The sequence below is a fragment of the Orbicella faveolata genome, unplaced genomic scaffold, assembly GCF_042242905.1.
Source record: "Orbicella faveolata isolate gen_17 unplaced genomic scaffold, um_ofav_v1 contig_2, whole genome shotgun sequence".
NCBI classification, from domain to species: domain Eukaryota; kingdom Metazoa; phylum Cnidaria; class Anthozoa; order Scleractinia; family Merulinidae; genus Orbicella; species Orbicella faveolata.
In genome coordinates this window covers 1233661-1252497 of record NW_028301547.1, presented here as the reverse complement: position 1 = coordinate 1252497, position 18837 = coordinate 1233661, and the positions used below count along the sequence as shown (strand labels likewise).

General features: G+C 40.0%; 2 protein-coding genes across 2 annotated transcripts; one reads left to right on the top strand and one right to left on the bottom strand.

The window, feature by feature from the left end:
• Window positions 1–47: 47 nt before the first annotated feature.
• On the bottom strand, window positions 48–7473 carry LOC149111563 (uncharacterized). Its single transcript, XM_089289069.1, has 3 exons — window positions 7299–7473; window positions 5377–5804; window positions 48–2578 (listed from the first exon to the last, which is right to left on the bottom strand). The coding sequence occupies exons 1-3, from the start codon at window positions 7372–7374 to the stop codon at window positions 2408–2410; spliced, it is 675 nt and encodes a 224-aa protein (XP_089145195.1). The 5' UTR covers window positions 7375–7473; the 3' UTR covers window positions 48–2407.
• A 5215-nt stretch (window positions 7474–12688) lies between these two features.
• Window positions 12689–17808, top strand: LOC110058392 (uncharacterized). Its single transcript, XM_020765043.2, has 3 exons — window positions 12689–13509; window positions 14929–15533; window positions 17353–17808. The coding sequence occupies exons 1-3, from the start codon at window positions 13449–13451 to the stop codon at window positions 17437–17439; spliced, it is 753 nt and encodes a 250-aa protein (XP_020620702.2). The 5' UTR covers window positions 12689–13448; the 3' UTR covers window positions 17440–17808.
• Window positions 17809–18837: the final 1029 nt, after the last annotated feature.

Sequence of the window (18837 nt, the reverse complement as noted above, 5' to 3'; positions counted from 1 at the left end):
GAAGTGTAAAAGTGTCATGGGCTAACTGACGAATGATTCATCAGAACTCAGCTTTAGATGTTTTTTATTTAACAAATGCGTTACGGAGGAAGAAACGTCAATTTGGAAATTAACTGTTTCTACCACCGTTTGTTACGATAAATACACGTATTAGGGTAATATTTACTGTAGTGTACACTGCTTGATTACACTGATAATTGCTGTAATTAAGGCAATTAATGAGCGCAAACGATGCATTTAAAATGAAGTTAATCTGAAACTTAACGTGGCCGTTTATTTTTATTTTCTTTCATAAAAGCACTTTCCTTTGAATTATATAACACCAGCTAAGATATTAAGTATAGAATCGAGCTTGCTTAACACGAGAAGTAACTTTTTATCTTACAGTGCGTTTACCAAAACCGGGGTCACCCAGACAATGAATTCCAATCAGAAGGAAGAACTGAAACAATAGATTCCAACATTTTCAAATCCAGCGGATCAAGTGTCCGGTACAAAACAGAAATCTCAACTTGTTCGTTGTGATGCTTACGCGACTACGGTGTCGCTTAAATGTCGACCTTAAACCGTTAGTTCTTTGGTGTGCTTGTGGGTTTAAGAAAAATTATATGCTGCACTCAGTCATTATGGGGTCGTCGTCTGATTTAGAAAATAAATGAAAGCAAAAGCTGTGTAAAACAAACTGCCTAGTGCAAGGTTTGAATATTGTCTCGTCTTTAAAAAAAGCCCTTAAAATGCCTCTGAGCAGTTTCACGTGTGTTCAGGTTCGAAATGTACGAATTGCAAAGGGATTATTTTCGATGTAAGTGAAACCTGGGATGAAAGGGGATGCAAGCAAACTTCAAGTAGGAAAACCGGCACCGACAGAAACGCAAACGTTTTGTAAACGCACTGTAATTCCGATCTTCTCACAGGGGAAAGCTCTTTGAAATATTATCAGGGCCATAGCTAGTATGAGGCAAACCGAGGCACGTGCCTTAGTCATTTTTGTCGTAATGCCAGGGTTGTGTTTTACACCCGCTTTCAGTGTTACATGGATAGGTGACATCTTTCCACATTTCATGTAACCTGGGCTACGGCAGCACAACTGACTTTTTTACGGTCGAACTCGAATTTTAGTGATGAAAGATCGATTTGTTTGACATCAAACTAAAGTTAGGAGTATCAGGAAGTCATTCCGGGAGAAATAAATCGACCGTTTTGAATGTTTACACCTTGCGAATATTAAAAGCGGCAGCGGTCCAATTCTTCTGGAAGTCACTATTAGAATCGATCGACTACACTAAAATCGTTTGAATTTTCCCATAAATCGGGAAACATGCAAACTCCACCACCTTCTTCAGCCATTTGAGGTCAGTAATTATCATTCATTTGCCATTTCTTTTGCTTATAACTAGAAAAATTGCCAGTTTCACAGTTAAACGGTCTTTCAGCCGTTTACATAGCATGTCGAAAGATGGTCGAAAGATGTCGCCTACGCACGTAACACTGAAAGTGGGTGTAAAATGTACTCATCATAAACTCCCTAAATACCAAGGGAGAGAATTTAATTTAGCCATGGTCACTGCCTCAGTCATAATTTTGTTCTGGCTACAGCTCTGATTCTCGCAACGAATTCTATTATGTACAAATTGCAATATAAGCCACAGCGACACTAAGTTACAGCAGTTGAATATTTCTGTAGAAATACATGCTTGTTTATGCGAATAAACAAATAGTAGCTACATATATCAAGAGAAAAGTGTTCATGTACGATATATAGTTAGTACAGATTCATACTTGGATTTATTCCAAATCCGGCTAACATATCAAAATTGGAATCCGGAGCACTTTCGTCTATTGTGGAGTGGGGGTATGGAGGGGGATATGGACATTGGGGGGCGGGTGTGTTCTGAACACCGCACCGCAAAAAAAAAAATTGACAAATACCGCAATACCGCAAAAAGAATCGCCAAATACCGCAACACTTCAATACCGAGTTGATCTGAAGTTTAGAGCAAATGACACGGGAATAACAATTAGGAATCTGCTAATGAACGTTAAGTAAGATAAGTTTCGATTTAGAAAAAAATAAACAAAATAGGTAACATCCATTGGCGTGTTGGCTAATAATTAACAAAAAATAACTTACCCTATTCCGATCGGAAATTGGAAAAGGCTCGGAAAACGTTGGAGGACTAGTGTACTTAAGGGATAATTATTAATACCATCCAATATGCTAAAAGCCGCAACCCGCCAGTTCGGAAAATACCGCAGTAGCGCATTTCAAGGCTAAAATTACCGAAATTCCGTGAGAGAAATTGTTCAGTACGCAATACTGCAAATCCCAATGACCCCCTCGGTATGGAGAATTGTAAACTCAAACAATGTTCATTCGTTTTAAGACACGTTACAAATCGGATACTGGTCATTCATCTACTTCCAAAATGATGCTATCCGTGCGCCTATAACTAGGAGGGGTAGTGTCGGGCTGTTCTGTAACGAGAGTAGGGGGGATACGATGTTTCTTTTCCCGGTACGATTCAAAACTTGCTTCCGGTGCGTGTTCTTTAGCAGACTTCCAGTTCCGATAGAGCACCTGTCAAGACAGCCAAGAGATTATGCATCGTGCAATACTCTAGAGAGCGAGCAAGACACGGTAAACAAATGGCTACAGCACTGGGGTAAGAGGTAAAGTCTGCATACCTACTAAGGGCCAATCAGGCCGACGCTTCTCTCCGATTTCTGTAGCATGAAGCGACTAGGAGTATTTCTACTCCCCCCTGGATGGGATGCTTGTCCATCGCAGGGTTACCCCTAGCATTAAATTCTGGTTATTTTGGCCACAGACAAAATTACCTTTGGTATGGACTATGGACAAGTGTGCCGCATTTTCTTAAGTTTCGCGCATTTCTCCAAGTGTGCCGCATTTTCTTAAGCGTGGCGCATTTTTCCAAGTGTGTGCATTTTCTTAAGTGTGGCGCATTTTTCCAAGTGTGCCGCATTTTCGTAAGTGTGGCGCATTTTCCAAGTGTGCTGAATTTTCTTAAGTGTGGCGCATTTTTCCAAGTGTGTCGCATTTTCTTTAGTGTGGCGCACTTTTCCAAGTGTGCCCCATTTTTCCAAGTGAGGCGTTTTTATCCAAGGGTGGCGCATTTTTCCAAGTGTTCCGCATTTTCTTAAGTGTGGCACATTTTTCCAAGTGTGCCTCATTTTCTTAAGTGTGGCGCGTTTTTCCAAGTGTGCCCCATTTTTCCAAGTGAGGCGCATTTATCCAAGGGTGGCGCATTTTTCCAAGTGTTCCGCATTTTCTTAACTGTGGCACATTTTTCCAAGTTTGCCGGATTTTCTTAAGTGTGGCACATTTTCCCAAGTGTGCCACGTTTTCTTAAGTGTGGCACATTTTTTAAAGTGTGCCGCATTTTCTTAAGTGTGGCGCATTTTTCCAAGTGTGCCGCATTTTCTTAAGTGTGGCGCATTTTTCCAAATGTGTCCCATTTTTCCAAGTGAGGCGCATTTATCCAAGGGTGGCGCATTTTTCCAAGTGTTCCGCATTTTCTTAAGTGTGGCACATTTTTCCAAGTGTCCCGGATTTTCTTAAGTGTGGCACATTTTTCCAGGTGTGCCTTATTTTCTTAAGTGTGGCGCATCTTTTCAAGTGTGCCGCACTTTCTTAAGTGTGGCGCATTTTTCCAAGTGTGCTCCATTTTTCCAAGTGAGGCGCATTTATCCAAGGTTGAAGCACTTTTCCAAGTGTGCAACATTTTCTTAAGTGTGGCGCATTTTTCCAAGTGTGCCTTATTTTCTTAAGTGTGGCGCATTTTTCCAAGTGTGATGCATCTTTTTAAGTGTTGCGCATTTATTTAAGTGTGCCCCATTTGTCTAAGTGAGGCGCATTTATCCAAGGGTGGCGCATTTTTCTAAGTGTGCCGCATTTTCTTAAGTGTGGCGCATTTTTCCAAGTGTGCCGCATTTTCTTAAGTGTGGCGCATTTTTCCAAGTGTGTCCCATTTTTCCAAGTGAGGCGCATTTATCCAAGGGTGGCGCATTTTTCCAAGTGTTCCGTATTTTCTTAAGTGTGGCACATTTTTCCAAGTGTCCCGGATTTTCTTAAGTGTGGCACATTTTTCCAGGTGTGCCTTATTTTCTTAAGTGTGGCGCATCTTTTCAAGTGTGCCGCACTTTCTTAAGTGTGGCGCATTTTTCCAAGTGTGCTCCATTTTTCCAAGTGAGGCGCATTTATCCAAGGTTGAAGCACTTTTCCAAGTGTGCAACATTTTCTTAAGTGTGGCGCATTTTTCCAAGTGTGCCTTATTTTCTTAAGTGTGCCGCATTTTCTTAAGTGTGGCGCATTTTTCCAAGTGTGATGCATCTTTTTAAGTGTTGCGCATTTATTTAAGTGTGCCCCATTTGTCTAAGTGAGGCGCATTTATCCAAGGGTGGCGCATTTTTCTAAGTGTGCCGCATTTTCTTAAGTGTGGCGCATTTTTCCAAGTGTGCCGCATTTTCTTAAGTGTGGCGCATTTTTCCAAGTGTGCCGCATTTTCTTAAGTGTGGCGCATTTTTCCAAGTGTGCCGCATTTTCTTAAGTGTGGCGCATTTTTCCAAGTGTGCCGCATTTTCTTAAGTGCGACGCATTTTTTCATAGGACTAGTATCCCGTTCAGGGGTTAGTACAATTACTCCTGGTCGCTTCATGCTACTGAAACCGGGATAAGCTCCGGCCTGATGAGCCACTTGGTTCGTATGCAGACTTTACCCTTTTTATACCTAGTATGTCATAAACCTGGAGGCGTTCATATCGCAATATCCGAAATAGTTGTATATTCCGCATTTGCTGATAAAGAAAACTAAACCTAATGGCATCAACCAGTACAAAATCCTCTGCAAGTAAATGCAAACTATGAGGAGTTTCAGAAACAGTCATAATTTTCAATTTGCATTTCACATAAATATACATCTACGTAATACAACAAGGTTACCATCAACTCCCACTTCACAAAGTAAAACCAAATACAATCAGTCTTGATGGGGTTTCACAATTAATATCTTACTGAGCGATAACTGAGATACTGCGCCTGTTCTCATTGGTCGATAGGTGTGTTTAAATGAGAGTATGTAGACACAGTTGTGACGTTTCAGATTCGCGCGTATTTTTGAGAATTATTTCATAAAAGCAATGGAATACTTTCCTTTGTTTACATAGTCTCATCTAAACACTTGGGGGGTTGCAGAATTCTCGAAAGTTATGCAAAACCTCGAGTAAGTTTCTGGTTTGCATAACTGTCTCGAATTCCCCAAGCCCCCATCGTGTTTGGATGAGGCTATGTAAACAAGGGAAAAGTGCCCTATTGCTTATTAAATAATATTCATTTGCAATTTATATGAATGCACTTACCAGAACAAGGAAAGCTAGTGTCACGGCACCCATTATCAGCGCTGCAAACACGATCACTCCTACTGGAGGCTCATCCTTCTGGTCTTGGGATTGCTGGGGCTGACTTTTTTCCACACCAGTCCCTTTAGCAGCACCAATGTCGATCGTCATGTTTAGGGTCTTTTCGATGACATATTTGGTAACATTCGTGGAGTTCACCCTGCATTCAAACTCGCAGAACGTGTTTCCTTGCTTCTCCATGAATGATTTTACTTTGATCTGACTTACACTTGGTAGGTCTTTAAGATCCTTTTCCAACTGAGTTTTCACAGCCAGTGACACTTCCTGGAATTTCTTGCTTTTCTCGTCTGACAGCTCTTTGTCCCATGCGATCGACATGTTATTTCGTTTAACCTCCACTGTAATGTTGAATTTAACTCCGACATCATCTAAGAGACCAGGAAAATGAAAAAAAGAGAGCACTTACAGTATTGTCATTTGTCCAGCATACTCACTCTCCTGACTCACATCGACGGTTTTCGTTTAGCAAAACATTTGTAAGAGTTTTTGTCGGAGTGTTGAAGAAAATTAAATTAAAAATCTTCGCTCGGTGACAAGTTTTTGTTACAAAAACCTGTACGTTTACCTCTGTATTGATATTTGAGAAATGTAGCCGAATTTTTTTAAGCTCGTCTAAAAGTTCCCTCATATCATCCTCGTTCGAATTATTGTTCATGACATCCTATGTTTTTGGATCGTTCAGGCCACAAACATGACAGCGGAAGCGCCAAAGGATTGGGGCGACCAGTCTCTTGATCTGCGTTTACGCTCGCTTCACTTTTTTAGACATTCTTTAAGTTGAAAAATAGAGGGACTTTTAATTGCTCGCCCTGCCTGAAAGCCCTAGAATATTCAATTATGTACAGCATGAATCAGCATTTTTGTTCAAGTGGATTCCACCAGTTTAAGAGATTTACTTAATGCCATCTTTTTAAGCCTGACAAAAAAGAATTATAAAGAACATTTTACGAACATTTTCTGCCTCGAATCGTTGAAAAAAATTAACGTTAAGCCTTGACGTTCTATAAAGACCGTGACTTTCTTATAAAAGATGAAAAAACACGTTATGTTTTTCTGTCTTAGTAAACGTTTATTTTAAGGATTGTCTCATGAATGATTTGTCAGCTAATGAAATGACTGAAACAGTGACGGCACGAACTATGGTAAAAGCCTCGTCTTTATTATTAATAACTGTCTGAAATAGTTCATAACGTGTTATGACACTGAAGGTTTTCATAATTTATAAACCCAAGCCCAAAGATATCGACCGATGATAAAGAAAACTTGTAGATTAAACACCGAATAAGAGTAAAACATTCAGCTCCATACAGACTTGCAGGTGAAAAGAAAGAAACAAACAAAGAAAGAAACAAAGAAAGAAACAGTCAAACGTTCCAAACAGAGTATGCGTCAGTTTTCAACAGTTTTTAAGAAAAACATTTTCTAGTCATAGCAAAAAGAATGAAGCATTTAAAAAGGATTACTTTAGTAATCAAAAAATGTTTGCCTTTCAGGTCGTTTTCTAGAAATTTTTATGCTTAGAAATAAAGTCAGTTACTTTGTATGTTCTTCCGCAACGTTTACTTAAATTCGACAATTTTGAGCTTATCTTATATTTTAAAATTCGCACTGAAACATCTCTAAAGTCACGTCCCGTACGCTGTTTGGCTTCAAAATATTTAGTACGTCTGCAAGATTTAGGTATCAATAGAAACTACAAGGAGAATTCGCCCAGAGACTTTCACGAACCAATAAGGTCTGGTCAGAGAGAAAACTTTTTATAATATTTTGGAGTCAAGTAACTAAGTCACGAAGAATGTTTTGAGTTCACTTACGAAATGTTGCTTTTTTCATCCAAATACTGACAAGGATCCAAAACTTACCCGCCCATGCTGACACAGTCAGTGTTGTCAAAACAAGCAAGCTGACGAGGTGTGGTGATATCCCTTCGAAAAACATGTTTCATCAATGCAAAAATGTCTTGATTTGAGCAACGATTTTGGTCGAGCTTAATTCAGCTCGTTAAATATGCACCTGGCTATGTTAAAAACATGTTTTCCCTGTGGGAGAGCTATAAGGGTTGGTTGTTTCAAAATACTTTTGGCCTGCAGATGTTTTTCTTAACTAATAAAATTAATTGGGAGTTTTGTTTTGAAGAGTTATTTCTTTGCATCTCACGTAGGGGTTTTATGGCCTTATTTCAATTAGAATATAAAAGCTTTATTTCGATTGGAATATAGATATAAGCGTTCTCGAAAAAGTGTTTTCGACTTTCTTGCTGCAATAATTTTACTCTGCCCTTTGAAGGTACTGAAACCATGGACATTAATAATTTCTTAGCCATTAATATTTTAATCGTAAAGATCTATTGTTGCTTCGCTTAACATACTTTGTTCAGTCAGTGTACGTGGTAACAAAGGTTTCCTCTGCTAACCCTACCTTAGCCACAGAAACAAACGCCATGAATCTATTAAAGAAATGAAGGAGTGTTTGATGTTGTTTTTCGCAACTGAATCTTTTAATGCTGGTTTTCACGAGCAACGGAGTCTGTCTGAGTCGGAGTCGGAGTCGGAGTCGAAGTCGGAATCGGAGTTACGGTCGAAGTCGACGTCAGAGTCGGAGTCGGAGTCGCGGTCGGAGTCAGAAGAGCGCTAACGAGCTAGTAAAAATCGAAAACCAGAGTCCAAAGTGTAGCCATAAAGCAAAGAATTAGAACGTTTCCATTTTTTCCGATTCCGCTAATGACTCCGTTGCTTATTTTTCAGTGACAACAGATTGTCGGAGTCCCAGGCAGAAGCGGAAGCTAAGAACCAGCCAATCAGCTTTATTATACCTCCGACTCGTCGGTATGATTTTCACAAGATCGTATCGCTCTAATCTTGAATGCGACTCGCTTCGTCCTCAGTGAAAACAAGCCTTTAGGTTATGGATCCCAATTTCGGTTCGGAGAGTTCTTTTTATCTTTTGAGATTGAGTCACCCTAAAATACTTCTAACTAAACCACGCGCTTTGCTGTATTGCTTCAAACCTCGGAGTCAAGTTTCATGTATCCAAATTGGAACATTTCGACAATACAACTATGCTTTATATCACGCTTGGATCACGTGCATTGTGTAGTCATTGTCGAACAGAGAAATAATAAAGACCATCTCGTTACTGTTCAAGTGTTGTCCTGATGTGTTGGCAAATTCTCCGAAACAAAACAGCTGCAAGTTGAATGCAAATTTCAGGCTTGAGAGGAAAGCTGTATTTTATAATTATAGCTTTTAGAGGAAGCTGTAATTAAAGCTATATGTATGGGTCATTGACCAAGTGTGAGGTCAAGATGGCTGGATATTGGCCAAGTTTTTTTCTTGCGAGTTTATGGACCGAGACGGAGTCGAGGTCCATAAACTCGCAAAAAAAGAACGAGGCCAATATCCAGCCATCTTGACCGAACAAGCTTGTTCAATAAAGGATTTATTATATGGATTTCGGGGAAATTTTTCTTGCGGGACACGGCGGGTAGTCCCGAGCGGGCAAGATAGCTCCATCTTGCCCGCTCGGGTAGCCAATCACGGCGCAGGATTTGTTTCATCTTGCCCGCTCGCGGAGCTAGCCATATAATAATCAGGTTTAATGATAGCTTCCACTGCACTACTAGTGACCTTATCAGGATTTTCGACGCCATCTTAATGGGTAGGCAAAGCGGTCCGAAATTTATTTCGTGACAGTGTTTGTATGGGAATCCCATGGCAAATAACCTTTTTGCAAAATCGAATTTTGTACAATTTGTGAATTGCAATGTTAAAATACAAGTTGGAAGACTGTATTCGCCAAGTTTGAAGGATATAGCCTAGCTAGAAGACGCTCAGTTAATTTTTCTAATTTTCCGTACATTCCTGCAACAAGTGGCGGGGACAAGTCCCATCGTGTGAACTAACCATTTTTGCCACAAAATCTAGTCGCAGGGACTAAACTTTGGTCCCTGCGGCTAGTCCCACGAATTCAAACTGGTCTGAATTTTTGGGACAAGTCCCTGCGACTTGTTCCTCAAATTAAAGGAAGCCTAAAGCATTCGCAAAAATTACCCGACTATTAAAAAGAACTGCCATTGAATCTTAAAAAAAAACACACAAAAAATGGGCTTGCCATAAGCATAAATCGAGCTTCTGCCGACCCTGGGCTGAGCCGTTGCACCCTACAATCCATGCTAAACAAAAACAAAACCACTAAATTAACTGGAAAGCCGTGAACGATTATCTTGGATCTCGCAGGAGATCTAATGAGCCAAACTTGAATAGTAACTGAATGATAATAAGTCAAAGACTACTGCAAGCTTGATACAACTAAGTATATTTAACGCAATATTTCGGCTGACCAGAGGCCAACATTCTTCAGGTTTAGCTTATGAAAATGAAATTACAATATTTTATAACGGTGGATGTCGCAACACATACACAAAACAGGAAGTTTTAAACATTTGCCGATTAAAAAACCTGTCGTTTGACAAAACTGTGAGAGTTCGAGATCTTGTTAAATTTCACGCAAAAGATCTTATGACAAGTGTATTTGCGGACAAAGCCAAATGAAAATAGATTCAGCATTATTTAGTATTGTGATCAGGCTGTTTTCAGAAACTTTTGATCCCAGTTCATGATGATTTAGTTACCACGCACTCTGTTTCATTTAGAGTATCATATAGCGCGCATTGAACCAAAAAATCCGGAACTACAAATGGAACGGAAATTTCCTCGGGAAATTTTCGGGCAAATCCCTAAATCGTTAGATGCGAAAATTCCCGAAGCGGATTTTTGGGAAATTCCGGGAAGAATATCAAATGAACGGATATTACCGGCTAGGAGCATGAGTGTGAATAACGCAGCCCATTGCAGGACAATGATTTTCCCGCGAAACTGACATTGCATTTACCTACACGTAATCACACATAGCGAGAACACTGCAGTGACAGATATTGTTCAGCTAAATATGAAGAAAACAGATGGTACATAAACGAGTGGAGTATTTGTTCAAACCATTGAAATTATCTTTTGTTTCAAAAAAGTGATAGATCAAGTTGCGACACCAACAGGAATCTTGTAACCAGTGAACGTGACACCTTTATTAAACGCAGCCTGTCCAAAAACAAATAAAAGGACGTTGAGTTTACTTAAAGACGACTCTTAAACTTGCAAGCTGGCACTCCATGCATCTTCTCTAGTCTTTACTACAAGCAAGTCGTCTTATTTTTTTGTCGTGGAAAAGAATATACAGGAGTACCCAACGACAGTTTTGAAGAAAATCCACCGTACGCTGGAGAAAATAAGCGTTATAGCCATCATAGAAAACACAGTGTCAAGCTGTGTACAATAGGATCGAAGACTTTATGCCCACCATTCGCTAGTGGCAAAACTACCAATCACAATCAAGAATTCTCGATCCGCCGAACGAGTATATAATACCAAAAAAATATGCCAGGTGCGGAGTGTTACCGAGTATTGGTCTCTACCACTCCATTTTATCGGCAACTGATGAGATCCAGAAGGATCGAAACCGCGGTCTTGCCTGATCTACAAGGCTTCGAGCCTCCTAACAAAATAGAGACTATTAACAGTCTCAAGAAAACCTGACAGCATCGCAAATAAGAGCAATGACAACCACAACGTGGAGCTGGATGAACAATCATAGGAAGAACTCCTAAATTCAGAGCTTTTGCCTGAATAAAACCACACAATATCGTAAACAACACGCAAAAAAGTCCACAGACTTGCGCGTGAACACCTACATTTGCAGTTCCAGAACGAACAAACTGGAAGGACAAAAAGCTCGATGAAATTGATGCAAGAAGCATAAGAACGTCTCTCTAAGACAGACTCATAGCTTTCAACAAGGAAAGCTACAGCTATCTCTGGCGAAGCCGGACAAAGATAAATATGACACCCGTGATAACAAGCAGCATAACTTGCAACAGTAAATCAAACAGCCGGGCCCGGCGAAATAATACAAAATGCAAGTAACCAACATGCTCACGGAATATTTCAAACTTTGTCCCTCCAGAGCTAATATTTAGAGAGCTTAAAACATATCTTGCAATCAAATGAGCTAAAAAAAAATAGCACGTGGCCAAAAACAGAGGTGTCAAACTCAACAAATTACACGCGGATAGCAGCGGAAACCACGCAGACCTATGACCTCTAACGGCTCTACTCTGGTGAAATGTCCTCCTAAAAACAGGATTATTGCTTAGCGAAATATTCAAAGATCCCCCTATCGTACAATACAAAAGGGGCAGATCCTCAAAGATATACTAGTTCGAGCAAAACTCTCAAAGCGGCTATTACACGTGGATAGGAGTTGTGTAGGCCTGTCACCCCATTGTTATCACCTTTGAAATGACTCAGAATGACTGCAAATGTAAATTAACTCCCGGCAATCTTGAATCGCCGATACATTAATAAGTTTAGGGTCTCAAAATAAAAGCATTTCTCTCAAAGAGACAGCAAACAGTGTGGAATGAATTCACCCGACGGCCATTTCCGGTGAGCAACGCGCGATAGTCCCTTGTTTTCCAGAGGACAAACATTAACTCGTTATGCTGGTACTGAACCACGATTAAGGCATTTAATGTACCCAATAAGACTGAAAAGAGGGCAAACCATTGTCCTTCGTCTTCCAGCAACCTTCGGGAAATTTTCGATTAAGCAAATTTGCAGATTTATAGCAACCCAAAAATGCTATGAGCGAAACGATGAGTGTATGGTACAATGAGATTACTTTACTTGATTACTTTAGCATCAAGAGAGGAAAGTTGACCACCGATGCAGACGACTAGCGCATATAAACAGAACATTTTGCCTACCCTTTATCCAGCTGCTTTGCTTGTCTGCGCCAAGTCCCTTTCACAGCAGATCTCAGATTTGGCAGATCTCGTTTCTTTCCTTTACCTGCGGAGCCCTCGAAATAACTCAGAATGACTGCAAAATAGGAATGTAAATGGATACCTTAGAGTCTAGGTTCTTATGCCTCCGATACCTTTTTAAATTTAGTTGTCTATAAATGAAAGAATTAATGCAAAACAGACAGCGAACAGTGTCACTGATTCCAGCACAATGTACCATCACTGCCCCGTGTGCAAGCAAGAGAATTATAGGAATGAATTTACCAACCTTTAAGTTGCTTTCCACTGTTTCTTTATAACTGCTGACTGCTTGCGGCACAATAGCGCCAGTAGCGGTTTTCTGAAGTGACGGCTTCTTAAGGCCTTTGGAACGACAAACGAGCAGAGATCCTGGAGATCGGCCGTGTTCCATTGAAAAAAACGTTTTTAACGGATTCGGCCATTCGAGATACTAGTGTTATTACGTCATTGAAAATGACAGCTGCTGGTGTTATGCAATTTTTACTGGTTGATGAAAAAGATAAACCGCAACAATCTGACAGTGGAGCCATCATTTTCGGGCATGGTATCACGCGCGCGTTGATTTGCATTTTTTTTTTATTTTTTATTTTTTTTTTGCAGAGCGTGGCGCTGGGAGTAAGTACGACCGCTTGCGGTTTATCGTCTCGCGTTTTTTACGTCCCAGGGCGGGATTGATTGCTTTTTCGAAAAAGTCACAGCCAAAAAAAACAAAAAAGTCACTTTTTTACCAGCTAGGGACAGTGTTTTAAATAAGTTTTTAGCAAGCCAGACGCTGAAAGAAAATCCCAGCCAGTAAATAATCTAATGCTAATATTTCCCAGCCAGCGTAATTGCAGCCTGTCGAGCGGGTTTTCTGTCGAGCGGCTCCGTCGGGTACTCCTGAATATAGACAATAAACATGCAAAACAGGTCAGTTTTTGAAAACAAAACACAACAGGACTCAAAGTCATTAGTGATCCGCTGAGCAAAGCAAAAGTTAAATTATCTTATCCGCAGGTAATGCAGACAATCAGTCTTAAGAAAATCAAGTTTTACCCCAAGAAAGCTCATACAATTTCAATTCACCACATGCTCAGCTGATCAAGGGGGCGAACTTCCGAAGTAAGCGAAGAGAATATTTGACTGTTGGTTTAGCATGACTACAGCTTTTGTAATTTTCTGGTGTGGGATCACACTGAACACTGCCTTTGAAGTTAGTGAGTATCAGCTCTTTTTTCAGATTTTTCGTCATCAATGTGTTAACTTTACAATTAGTTCATTTCGTCATGATCGAACATTGTTCTTATTTAGCAAGCCTGAGAACTGAGATGAATACCTGTAGCATTAACACGGTAAAAAATAGTTCTGGGGAAGAAAAAGGTTGTAAGTTTTAAGAGGGAATGTTTCAATTTGGATCAAACTAAATGCCTACTTACTAATACTTACGAACTGTTTGGTCTTTGTTTAATTACAAAAAAAGCAAAACTAAACAAAACTGTGAATGTTAGCTATAAAAGCTCCTAGCTTTAAATCTACATCACTTTTATTTTTTACTTTATTTTATTTTATTTCATTTATCACATAAAGAGATACAAAGAAATTGCAATTATTAGTATGAAAAAATAGAAACAAAAATGGCGAGGAAACGGAATAAAAACCACGAGGCTTGTGAAACTAGGTTCCCTCCCAAGAAATATAAGATGACTTGTCATATTTAAGCTGTAAATAAAACGACGCCAAATTTCTTACATATACAGAATTTGCTACAGGGCTTGTTCATTCGAGTTATCGCTTTGTTTTTTTACTCTTAGATTCATCGCACATTCAAAGCTTTTGCTTTAATCTAGCGCCATTGAAATCAATGCTAATACAATTTCAATTCCCCTCCCTTTTAACTGATCACGGATACGAACGTTCCAAGTTAGGGAAGAGAATATTAACTGTTGGTTTAGCATGGCTACAGCTATTGTTATTTTCTAGTGTGGAATCACACTCAACACTGCCTTTGCAGCTGGTGAGTACAAGCTTAGAAAGATTTTCGTCATTTATATTTCGACTTTACAATTAGTTCATTTCGTCTTGATCGAACATACTTGTAAGTTCGCAAGCCGCCTAAGAATTAAGATGGATACCGGTAGCATTAGCACAATGAAAAATAGTTTAAGGAATGAAAAAGTTGCAACTTTATTCCTTCTACATCACGTTATATCTGAAATGTTTATAAAACAATGCTACGTTTATGCACATACAAAACTTACTACAGACGTGTTCATTCGAGTTATCGCTGTTTCTTGCCCTCTTAGATTCATCGTACACTGAAAGCTATCAAATATAATCGAGCACCACTGAGATCAACTCGACTCAAAAGAAAGAAACGTGACATTTTAAGAGAGCACTGCTCCTCTTTTTCAAATGTTGGTCGAATTAATCGTTTTCGCCAACACGTAGCTGCTGTCTTTGCGCGCAGGTCAATTAAGGTGTAGTGCAAATGAAAAGAAAATGATATTTTAGAAGAATATCAATTTAGTATGTGATATTTTTGTTCTCCAGTTTTCGTACCTATATCAGAGCAATTTATCTTATTATCGAAGAAGGTTATAAAGCTAACAAAATCATTCCATTGCGTTTATTGTTAGAAATCCAGCCGCCAACTTCAGGATCACTGTCAACCACAGGATCTTCAGCATCCGGGACAATGTCAACCACAGGATCGCCAACCTCCGGCATAATGTCGAACACAGGATCACCAACTTCCGAGACAACGTCAACCACAGGATCGCCAACATACGGCACAATGTCAACCACAGGATCACCATCATCCGCCACAATGTCAACCACACGATCACCAACCTCCGGCATAATGTCAAACACAGCATCACCAGCCTCCGGCACAATGTCAACCACAGGATCGCCAACATACGGCACAATGTCAACCACAGGATCGCCAACTTCCGGGACAATGTCAACCACAGGATCACCAACTTCCGGGACAATGTCAAACACAGGATCGTCGACATCCGGGACAACCATCGAATTGTCAAATCGAAGATCGTCGACACCAGGTGCTCGATCAAACACATCTTCTCAAAATTTAATGGCAAATTTCCCAAAAATGGCAACAGTCGAAGCTCGAAAAGAAGATGAACAGAAAGATTCCCTGCCTCGTTGGGCGATACCGACGACTGTCGCTGTTTCAGTGGCTTCCTTGATCACGATAATTGCCGCGATTGTCATAAAACAAGTAAGTTGTCACGTTGTACCTACATTTCCTGCACATAAAACGATTTCCCAAAGAAAAAAATAAGGTAACGTTTTCCACTACACTTATTTCAGCAGAACGTAAAGGCGTGCTACCCAGCGTAATCAAGTTGTTTACCCTAGGTGCGAAATGTTTTCTTGTGTGGCTGCTTCTCGTGGTAAAGACTTTCAGACTTTTATCCAGCATTTCCTTACCAAATAGAGCTCAACGCCAATCAGCTTTTAAGGACGTTCGCGCTAATTGTTACTGCGCACACAAATTCACACGCACGTCATGCATTGAGCGTGCGCTAAGTAATAAAAGGAATAATGATAGGGCAGATGGCAGCTGCTATAGTTTTGCCTGGATTTAACGGTCTTGGGCGTTCGGTGACCCCTGTTTTTCTTTTCATGGATCATTTTCTCTACCGATTTTCTACGTTTAGCGAAAAAAAGTGAAGAAAATCTATCGATTAGAAGTTGGAATTTTTCGCAAAATGCACCATCCAATTCCCGTTCTGTTTAGCTCTTCGTTTATCTGTGCGGTGGTTTCAAATGCCTCTTGAAGGGGTAAGTTTTGTGAAAACTTTGGCAACATTTTGGAGTTATCAAGGTAACAGATTCACTTATACAAAATATTACTAGGATGGATTGTCTCATTTGATTCATCTTTGATTCATCGTTGCTATTTTAAGCTTAATACCCTGGAGATCATACTGCTTTACGCGCGCCAGTTTGTCAAAATCAGACTAGTCTTCCACACGCTTTATCTCTGAAACGAAGTTCGTGACCCCAATTTTTTTTCACTTCTGAAACAATTAATTCATTACCTGTCCGCAGTAGAAGTTTGAAGAAAATCTATCCCGGGTAGAACATTTTCGCGCGAACGTCCTTAATATGCATATTTGATTGTACTCTTAAGGGGTGCTCTCCAAAAGTTTTGTTGGCGACACACGGCTCGCTTATTTAAGCTGTTATTTTGGTTACCCAGTTTCATTGTTTCAGGCCAAAACATGTGATTTTTTTTCTGTATTTAAGACCAGTCCCCCCAAAAAATATTCTCATTTTAGCCTGAAAAGGGCTTCAAAATCTCAAATGTTAATCACGCTACGCCTCTTATTGCTAAGCGAGATGACCACCAGGTCATTTACCCTTATGTTATGGAAAAAGATAAAGTGTGCGTCGAGCCTACTGGTCCATACAGGCGACGCTTATCCCAATTTCAAAAGAATTGAGAGAAAAAGAGTATTTCTAGTCCTCGTTAGATGGAATGCTAGTCCATTGCAAGGTTACCCTCAGCGTTTAATTCGCTGGTACCCACTTCTTCGCTTAGGTGGAGATAAGAGAAGCACTGCGAGAGTAAAGTACGTGTCCCTTTGAACACAAGACAATGGCCTTGGCCAGCCCTGGAACCCAGACCACTCCTGCACACTTACCATTAGGTAACCGGCTTCCCTCAGTTTCTCATGTCAGAACTGCGCCCCCCCCCCCCCTCCCCCACCCCCGCCTTAACAGTTCGAACGTCCCCAAGCTAAGAAAGTACCTCACACCCTTCAGGGCAGTAGAACTATCCTGTTATGTATCAAGTTCAAGTTGTTACTTCTGTTTACTAAGCTTTAACTGTTAGTGCTAAGAATTAAGTAGCAGATCAGTAGTAGTGGAAAATTCTTCAGCTGATGATTTCTTCATTCTCCTCACCTGTTTGCTTCGCACTAATTGACAATGTTATGAAGGTTGATAACTTGGGGACAAGTGTTAAAGGTATTCGTACAAACATTTTCTCACGTAAGGACTAAATTATTAAGTTTCTTTGATTTTGCCAGCTCCTACGTGCCAAGAAGAGGAACAGGGAAGCTGGAAAAGCGCCATCCAACATTGGAGAGAAAAACATGGGATATTCAATTGCTTAATTGGCCGCTGACTCTCTCGAGTTGGAAAAACATTTATCGATTACTATCGTTTGACACAAATTGTTAACAACCGATAATTCCCGTCTTCAGAAATATCGATTGTTATCGATTTTTGCTGTTGAGATCGAGCCTTACGTTTGTTTTCTAACGCAAATAATTGAAATCACTAGAACACTGACTGTAACTGCCTATTTTGTTTCATCTAAATGCCGATCTTACAATGTGGCCTGACGTTCTTCTGCTGTCGTAAACCAGCGAGGAAAGATGCAAATCCCAAAAAGTTTCTGTTAGTTGTTTCTGTTCTTATTATTTTGATGATGATTGTAAAAGATACGCAGGCTATGGAGATTAAATGAATCCATAAAACCATTGCAGACAAATTTTTTAAATGATTTTATCAGTGTAACTTGAAAAGGTTATCAATAATATGTAGATTTAGTCAAGCCTAAAAGTGGAATTCCCGGGGTGGGGTTGTTCAAAGCTCGATTAAGGTCATTCCACTGAAATAGAATCTGCACTGAGATTTTTGTGAATCTGCGTATTGATTGCTTATATTATAGGAACTTAAATTTTGAAATAAAAATGAGGGGTCCCCATGTTTGTTTAGGAGCAACAGCACCTTGTTTATACCAAATAAATCATTATAATAGCACCATGATTGTAGTCACGATTGCTTGCTAAATTCACGTTTCCGACGATTGTTTTTTGTTCTACACTGAGAATTGGTCCATATTTATTTTACACAGAGACATTTATTACTCAATTCAAAACAAGAGAAAAAAATGATAGGTCACCATACTCGTTTGCGAGAAAATGACGATTTATCTCTATGGCGAGGTCCAGCCGTAAAGAAAAAGCCGCCATTTATTTAATGCGCGCGCGCTAATCACACGTGAGATTATGCGCAGTAGGGATGTGCAATGCAATACTGGGGAATGATCTTAATCTAACCCAGGATAAGAGAGAATTTTGATTTGAGTTTTGTAACTGTGCGGTGAGTTTTTCTGTCTATATTGTTTGGCTTTCTGTTTTGAGCTTGAATAATCTCAAAATACACAAAATAAAAGCAGTGAAAAACATTTCTATAAAGGAAAATTTTATTCCTCTGTTACCTTTTAATCCCGGGTTAGCGTTAACCGGTTTCCGAACAAACCGGCCCTGATTACAACAAGTTAACCTGACGTGAGCACGCGATCAAATCGAAAAGCAGCACTTGGTCAACGGTCAACTTCAAGAAACACGTAAGCTCAATGAGCTCTAGACTTGAGCCCACGATATGGTCACGTGATACTGGTCAGCGGATACCCTCTTTTGACAGGTGTCAATCGACCATACCAGGGATGTCCACTATCAAAGATGTACGGTGTAAACCAGGGCTGCATGTCACTGTCAACCTGT

Bases quoted from the DNA above. Each gene is read 5' to 3' on its own strand.
- LOC149111563 (XM_089289069.1), bottom strand. From the start codon at position 7,374: ATGTTTTTCGAAGGGATATCACCACACCTCGTCAGCTTGCTTGTTTTG. The intron at 5,805-7,298 runs GTAAGTTTTGGA...CTGGTCTCTTAG, and splicing joins GACTGTGTCAGCATGGGCGG to ATGATGTCGGAGTTAAATTC. The intron at 2,579-5,376 runs GTAAGTGCATTC...CTGTCTTGACAG, and splicing joins CACTAGCTTTCCTTGTTCTG to GTGCTCTATCGGAACTGGAA.
- LOC110058392 (XM_020765043.2), top strand. From the start codon at position 13,449: ATGACTACAGCTTTTGTAATTTTCTGGTGTGGGATCACACTGAACACT. The intron at 13,510-14,928 runs GTGAGTATCAGC...GTTTATTGTTAG, and splicing joins GAACACTGCCTTTGAAGTTA to AAATCCAGCCGCCAACTTCA. The intron at 15,534-17,352 runs GTAAGTTGTCAC...TGATTTTGCCAG, and splicing joins CCGCGATTGTCATAAAACAA to CTCCTACGTGCCAAGAAGAG.